The 8,337-nt window shown below is 37.9% G+C and overlaps 1 protein-coding gene across 2 annotated transcripts in view; it reads left to right on the forward strand.

Moving 5' to 3' along the window:
• tbl1xr1b (TBL1X/Y related 1b) overlaps positions 1-8,337 on the forward strand; it is a 41,043-nt gene that overhangs the window by 23,705 nt on the left and 9,001 nt on the right. Inside the window, exons 4-12 of one of the 2 annotated variants that reach the window (XM_016478120.1) lie at positions 977-1,122; positions 1,245-1,455; positions 3,541-3,673; positions 5,176-5,317; positions 5,459-5,522; positions 5,595-5,692; positions 5,783-5,843; positions 6,218-6,339; positions 7,433-7,595. In XM_016478120.1, coding sequence (XP_016333606.1) covers positions 977-1,122; positions 1,245-1,455; positions 3,541-3,673; positions 5,176-5,317; positions 5,459-5,522; positions 5,595-5,692; positions 5,783-5,843; positions 6,218-6,339; positions 7,433-7,549 — 1,094 coding nt within the window. In that variant the 3' untranslated portion in view covers positions 7,550-7,595. Of the gene's footprint in view, positions 1-976; positions 1,123-1,244; positions 1,456-3,540; positions 3,674-5,175; positions 5,318-5,458; positions 5,523-5,594; positions 5,693-5,782; positions 5,844-6,217; positions 6,340-7,432; positions 7,596-8,337 lie in introns of those variants that run through there. The other variant, XM_016478121.1, reaches the window with a different exon arrangement.

Raw genomic sequence — 8,337 nt, forward strand, 5'->3', positions numbered from 1 at the left:
TATTTCTGTCATGACAACTCTCGGAGGGATTGGCATGATAATGTACATGACAACGTTAATGTATTTGGTCTTGGTGGAATAGATCTGCTACGCTGCTGCTGCGAAAGAGCAAGTACCGAGACTTGCTACTGCCAATACATCCACAAAATGCTGCTGTGAGCATGTAAGAAATATTGCTGCTGCAAATATAACATACATGAATGAAATAACCCCCATATAGCGTACATGAATCACCTCGTAGCAGATCTATACAGGTGGAGCAAGCCGCAACTGCTACGGCAAGCACTAGTCATATATTTGAATGTTGAGCAGCGAGCTCATTGGCTACCGATACAGGAGAGAACCAGTCAGCTGTACCATGTGATAATGATGTCATTAGGTCAGATTGAGTTAGACCATGCGCCATCTAGAGTTTCATGCCAGAACTCTGTATTTGCATATGCAAGTGATTTTCTTGACATGTGCAGGGTTGTTTAAAACACAAATACACATCGAGATTTATTTATAAGCGTGTTTATTATCATTGATTTACTATTGTAGTTTTTTGTTTTCTGTCACTTTCATTTTAGTTATAGTAATTTTGATGGTTTTTCATTAGTTTTTTTTAAATGTCTAAATAGTTTTTATTTATTAGATTTAGTTATTTTAGCACCTCAAGCAAAAATAAAAAAAATATTGCCTTGGCAGCTAGCTAGAATAAAACAAGTTAACTGTTTATGTAGTCATTTTACTAATTTAATTTCAGTTATTATTTAGTTTCAAGTAACAAATGTTTTTATGCTTTAAGTTTTAACCCTGGTTTGAAATCAGCTGCCTGTCAGTTGACAAAATTGGGTCAGGAGGACTGTTATCGATTATGTAACATTTTTACAGTTTCTTTATTGACTTGGAACCAGATTACCAATACTTTTGACCTCACTATTCACAAATACTTGTTCCTAAATGGTAACAGGAGCTGTCTTCCTTTCCCCTGCAGGCTTCTCCCACTCAGCGTTCACCTTTGGCATAGAGAGCCACATCAGCCAGTCCAACATCAACGGAGCTCTGGTGCCCCCTGCTGCCCTAATCTCCATCATCCAGAAAGGCCTGCAGTATGTGGAGGCTGAAGTCAGCATCAATGAGGTCAGCGCTGGTACTGCTACCAGATATGGATATTTCACAATTTGCCCATTACTTATGCAAGATGCGCTGAATCTGAAAAAATGTACTCAACCTTCTTGTACCTGTTGTGTAACATGTCACAGGATGGTACTCTGTTTGATGGACGACCAATCGAGTCGCTGTCGTTGATTGATGCAGTGATGCCAGACGTGGTGCAAACGAGGCAGCAGGTGTATAAGGATAAGCTGGCTCAGCAGCAAGCTGCCGCCACCTCCAGCACCACAGCGGCCGCCACTGCAAAGAACGGAGAGAACACGGCTAATGGAGAGGAGAACGGATCTCACACGCTGTCTAGTAAGCTCACACCCTACATTATTTGTCAAAACTGTTGGAATTGTCAATAAGGAATACTATTTAGTCCATAACATGGTTGAACCTGTGACCAAAAACCACAAAAAAAAAATTGTCAGCATTTACCTACCCTTGTGAGGGCTTTTCACAATATTAATTATTAATGATTAGCCATTACCCCCTGGTCATTCTCAACCCTGGGTTATTGTTTTCAGTCTTTACCCTGGGTTAGGAATTAATCCTGGATTGTCAGGTTGCGAGTTTTCACACAGTACATTTGTAAACCCCAGATTAATGTTCTTTGCATATTTGTGGCATCGATAAAATGTATTGGACAAATACAGCATGTGACCTGTTTAAATAACATCTGGTCTCTGGTTTTTGCTGATATACCATCAGTTTGTCCTGACTCCTGAATAGACATTTCCGACCATAACCAGTGTTTTTTTTTAGAGATAATACAATTATAGTATTTATATATATTTTGGATTAGCTTGTATTTGCTAGATTTTGAATTTTTATTTTAGTTTTAGTTATTGCTATTTTCTTTTTTTCTGTTTAGCTTTATTTATTTTTTATTTTTTTTAATAACCTAACTCAAGCTTATTTTAGTTTAGTTCTAATTTTTAAGTTTAAAAAAGGTGCATTTTTAAAGAACATCATGGCTGTTCAGTTACATATATGAATAAAGCACATTGGTTGTCTTTAGGATGAATGATGTTTGGGGGTGGGAATCTTTAAACACCTCACAATCACATTCCAATTCTGATCCATTTCTAAAACAATTCTTAAAGGTGTAATAGGTGATTGTCTTCAGAAACATTTTATGTTATGCTGGTTGAAAGGAACTGGTATCATGGCGGAATATCCGGTGATGTACACTTCCCAGGGCACTCACGGTCGAATATAACGTTGCACGTGATAAGAGATACATATGAAATCTGCAGAGCAGGAGGGCGCGAGGATTGGAATTGGGAACCGCTGATGTAGCCTATTGTAATGTTGTCTCTGGTGTTCTGGTCTGTGAGCGTAAATGCATTCAGAGGGCGTGGCTTTGGATGGCGATTGCAGGGAGGGTGGGACCTTCGCTTTCAGTGCTATCAGGCTAAAGTTAGCATTTTCCAAGATCTCCTACTACACCTTTAACTTACTTTTTATTATTATTCATTAAGATAACAGACTTGAAATATCAAATTTATTTGTGCAGTTTTATTAAATTACTTTTAGAATTCAAATTGCTTCTTAAAATAATTACAAATGAATATTAAATCAAAACATGTTGAGAATTATTAACTAAACTAAATAAAGATTCAAAACATCTAAGCAAGTATAAATAAAGGGGAACAAAAAAACACATTACAAGCAATGAACAAAATGTGTTTTCAGTGTCTGAGAGTGTTTTAAGTATCTAAATTTTTCCAGACAAGCACAATTTTGTTTTTTATCAGCATTATTGCTGTCTGATTATTACTGCTAACGTCATAGACGGCTGCAATACTAATAGGCTGTAGTTCCACTAATGCACAAATCTATTTTAACATATCAATGTTGTATCCTGTCCTAACTGACATAAGACATAACTGACTGTGTTTACATTAAAATCACAATCACATAACTGCTTACATGAAGTCACACACAACCTTATGCTGCAAACTCACTTCAGAACGAAGACACAAAGTGCACTTGAGCATTTGAAAGCAGATGTCTGTCAGTAAGTAAGCTTAGTGTATCAAATTATAACTGCATTCCAAGCAGCATAAAAGATGCCTTCGTAGAGCATTTGGAAAGAAAAGCACTGAAACCTCACACGCTCAAGCAAAGTTTCTCACAATGTATATACTGTGCAATAAAGTCTATGATTTTCTTGTATTTGGTTTCAGCCATGAAAATAAGTTTATTTACTTGATGGTTTTGTGTGTTTTGGGGCATAATTGGCAGCAAACAGAGTACAGCTGTCTCTAGTGTACACACGTGTCATCTCACATACACAGAAAAAAACTATCTCAGAAACATAGAAGAGTGAATTGTGATCCATTGTAGAATCTACTGTTGTTGTCCCTCCCCTAATAATGCCTCTTCTTTTGACAGATCACCACTCAGACATGATGGAGGTGGACAGGGCAGTGGAGATCCCAGCCAGTAAAGCCATGGTGCTGCGGGGACACGAGTCTGAGGTCTTCATCTGTGCTTGGAACCCTGTCAGTGAGCTGCTGGCGTCTGGGTCGGTATTAAGCCAAAGCCACAGTTTATTTTCTCAAACTGTGAATTTTAATACAAAGTTCTGTCATGAAACTCTAGATGGTTGCAGGATGATAGTTTCTATCTCAATCTGATATAATGACACCATTTTTCTCATGGCGCAGCTGACTGATTTCTTTCGCATCAGCAGCCAATGAGCTTGCTGCACAACATTCAAATACTTGGCTAGAGCTTGCTGTAGAAGTTGTAGTGCGCTTCAGAAACCCTCCTCCATCCCCATCTCCACCTGTGTAGATCTGCTACAGGGTAATTCATGTATGTTGTATTTAAAGGTCATTTTATATGTGCAGCTGCAGTATTTCTTACATCCTCTGTACAGCATGTGTGCGCATGTATTGGCTGTAGCAAGTCTCTGTATTTGCTCTGCAGCAGTGTAGCAGATCTATTCCACCAAGACCAAACACATTAACATTGCCATGCACATTACCATGCTAAACTTCCTGAGAGTTGTCATGACAGAAGTCCAGTTATTGTTTTGCATGTCTTAGCTTAAAGGGTCATGAAACCCCCCGTTTCAGCACTGGTTAGTTCTCACCACAGTTTAAAAAAATGCTAAAAATGCCATGTCGTGAGGACACTGTGTTTCTCCTTGTGAAAGCGAAACTACTTTGTTTGGCCTTCCAAAAGAGGACACGACTAGAAATCAGTGGTTAAGTTGCAAATACACAAAATAATGTTCTTTTTAGCAACATCATATGCAACAACATATGCAACAACATACACAAATAAATGCACAGCCATTTACACTCTGCATCGACAACATATATATGAATGCGCTGTTGCTCCTCTTAGAACTTTTAAGGCTTATTCTGTGGCGTTTATATAAGCCTTTTGACGGGTGTCAGAGCTGTAAAAACGGTTATGCTCACCAAGTGAATGAATCGCGTTTGTACTGAACTCTTATTACAAAGCAAAAACAAACACTCTTCGATCCATGAACGTTTCTCTCAGTTAATGTGCGCGATGTCATCTCACAGTCTGAAACGTCTGTCATAGCATATCAACACATGCTGTTGGGAATAATTAAGTGAAGCGTCTTCTCATTGGATAAGAACACGCAGTCTCATGAATAATTTAACAGGCACCGACGTGTCATCGATGTACTATTAGTCCACTGCCGCGTCACAAATTGTGACATATAGGATAAGAACATGCAGTCTCATGAATAATTTAATAGACACCGGCGCGTCATCGATGTAATATAGTCCATTGCCACGTCACAAATTGTGACGTCAACACAATGTAGACTTTAAACCCGGAAGATGAAAATAGCGCAAAAAAGCGTAAAATTAACCACTTTTCTCCAACAGTTAAAATTATCGGATGCTAACATTGTCTTCTATGATGTACAACACAAACACCTCTGCTAAAATCTTAGAAAAAATAGTCTGGGGTTTCATGACCCTTTAATGTCCTGTACTTTTTGAATGGGAATTCATCTCTGTGTTTTGTTGTTGCCATCAGCTCTGGAGACTCAACCGCACGGATCTGGAACCTGAGTGAGAGCAGCGCGGGAGGATCCACTCAGCTGGTGCTGCGGCACTGCATTCGGGAGGGAGGGCAGGATGTACCCAGTAACAAAGACGTCACCTCACTGGACTGGAATGTGAGTGCTGGGACTAGCGCTTATGAACTGCAGTAACCCTGCATGCAACTTTTGCATCTGAGCCTATTTCTTTATTCCAAACACTTCATACAAAGAACAAATTACTCAAATTCATATTTTTCTGTCTCTTGTGTTGGACAGAGTGAAGGTACACTTCTCGCCACAGGATCCTATGATGGCTTTGCCAGGATATGGACTAAAGATGGTGAGCTTTGTTAAATTACAAATCATTACATCATCAATTACAAAAATCTAATAAGTGTCCCATAACTTTCAGGTAATCTTGCCAGTACACTGGGGCAGCACAAAGGTCCCATATTTGCTTTAAAGTGGAACAAGAAAGGAAATTTTATCCTCAGCGCTGGTGTTGATAAGGTATAGTATAATCTTATATGATTATCATATACTGTCAAAATAAGATGATGTGGTGAGGTTGAGATGCTAATGTCAATCTGCACCTTTCAGACCACCATTATTTGGGATGCACACACGGGAGAGGCCAAACAGCAGTTTCCATTCCATTCAGGTGAGTAACAAAAATCATCACAAGCAGGACATGCATTTATCCAAAGCTGACCTTGACATTATTGCTAATCCAGTTGAAAACTGAGGGAAAACTCTTTGTTAAATTCACTAATTAATGCACAATAATGAACGCATGCATGGCAGGTTTTCTCAGCTGTATTGTTTGTGATGTGAACTGCAGAATCTTCGGTATAGCGATTAGCTGTGGGATTCTTTTTTAACGCCCACTGAGAAGGGTTCTTTATTATAGATAGAAATCTACTTTTGGTTTCAATTTAGAAAACGTTTTCCTTGTCACCCAAATGTGCCGGTTGTACATTAGCTAGTTTCAAAAGAATGGTCACGAATTATGTAATTTGCATTTGCCGCCTGCAGCTCCGGCTCTGGACGTGGACTGGCAGAGCAACAACACGTTTGCCTCCTGCAGCACGGACATGTGCATTTACGTGTGTAAACTGGGCCAGGACAGACCAGTCAAAACATTCCAGGGCCACACAGTAAGCCACTTACATTAGATATTCTACTATTGCATATATTCTCTTGTTAAAGCTTCATCAATATTTATTTATTTTTTTCTTTTTGCATTGACTGTTTGGTTTCCCAGAAACCCTAAAAAGTGATATTTTGACCCTGTAAAGAATTACATATGAAGTCAGAAATATCACTTTTTTTTAATCAAACTGTCTTTTGAACAATAAAAAAAAAAGCATGTGTGTGAGTGTACACATGCATACGTACATACATATATATCTATCTCACATTTGAGGCATTTATTTATTTATTTCTAAACTAAAAACATTTTGGTGGTCAGAACAAAGTTTCAATGCCAACAAAGGGGAAAAAAACTAAGAAATTATATAAATAAATAAATTTATAAATATATTTATTATTATTCATATTTAATCTAATGTAATATAATTTACACAGACATAAAAGAGATTGTGAATAAATAAAATTATAGTGGCAAAATCATTGTTACAGAACAGGCTGTGTATATAAAAAAAACATAGATATAATTATCTATCCCTGTAAATATATCTTAATAAAATGATCTTAAAGTTTTCAATTGTTTTAATTAGTGATTGAATGTTCATTTTTATTATGGTTGAAAATGCGTTACAATGATGATTGAAATACATGTACCTCAAATACCTGCTGTATCATTTTGAATAGACATTTTAAATTTTGTTTTTAGTTTGTCTCATGTACGAAATATTTAGTAAACAAATCCAAATTTCTGCATTTGGCAGGCACTTTTATCCAAAGCGACTTGCGCTGCATGCAGACGACAAATTTAAAGTTCAGGCATTATGTGGGAATCAAGCCCATGATATCAGCATTGCTAGCACCATGCTCTGCTGTTTGAGCTAGAACTCTTTTATTCATCTGTAATCTCAGTAACAATATAACATTTTTTCTTGCCATTACAAAATCAGCAGGGGTTTTTGTTGTTGTTGTTGAAAATTAGAAGTCCTTTTTCCTGAGGATCATGGATAAGCAAATATGCACCAAATATGATAGATACAACATTTTAGGGTTAAGCATACTAACTGATTACATCACTGATGATTTTCACTCCTTTATCCTCAGAATGAAGTCAATGCAATCAAATGGGATCCAACAGGAAATCTCTTGGCCTCCTGCTCTGATGACATGACCCTAAAGGCGAGATACAGCCAACCAGCCATTTCTCTTTTGATGATTTAGCTTTTTACTAATGTGTTTGCATTAAAGTGCCCCTATTATGCCATTTTTATGGTTCCTAAAATGTTATTTATTTAAAGTCTCCTACAATAGGATTACATGCATGCAAGGTCAAACAAATCTTTCGTTTTTTCAAAATATGCATTTAATATCACCTCATTTTCCAGCGATTCTCAAACGATTCGTTCGAAGCAGTTCAAAGATTCAGTCTCTCTAAACCCCTCCTTTCCGTGAGCCTCCTCTGCTCTGATTGGTCAGATGACCTAGTCTGTTGTGATTGGTCTACGGCGTACAGCGCGTTTCGTAAACGATACGCCTATTTCAATAGTTCTGTATTTTGAACGCTCTATAGAAAATATAAACATCTATTATTTATCATACTTACAGGTTGTGATTCAGTGGAGCAGCTGGTCCAAATAAACAGGATACTGATCCATCTTTCAACAGCAAGCATTTTGTGAATCCCGCGTTGAACTCGCCGAGATTAGAGAAGCAGTCGTCAGTAGAATGACGTGTTTGTGGGTGGGGTCAAGTTGTTCGCGGCCGGCCAACGTAGAATATAGGCGAGCATTATGCAAATGTGTTACCCCGTGACGTGTAGCCGTCACGGAAGTGGGATTCGAATTACTAACGACTCGTTTCAGCTGTCAGAGTCTATTCTTTATTTTGGGAGACAATAACTTTATTTATTGTGCACTTTCAGCTTTACAACTTTGCAGATCGTTTACATTCACATACAGCTACATTACACAACTGCATGAAAGGCAATATTTGAAATGGCATAATAGGGG

Source organism: Sinocyclocheilus anshuiensis, unplaced genomic scaffold, assembly GCF_001515605.1.
Source record: "Sinocyclocheilus anshuiensis isolate Anshui unplaced genomic scaffold, SAMN03320099.WGS_v1.1 scaffold436, whole genome shotgun sequence".
Lineage (NCBI taxonomy): Eukaryota > Metazoa > Chordata > Actinopteri > Cypriniformes > Cyprinidae > Sinocyclocheilus > Sinocyclocheilus anshuiensis.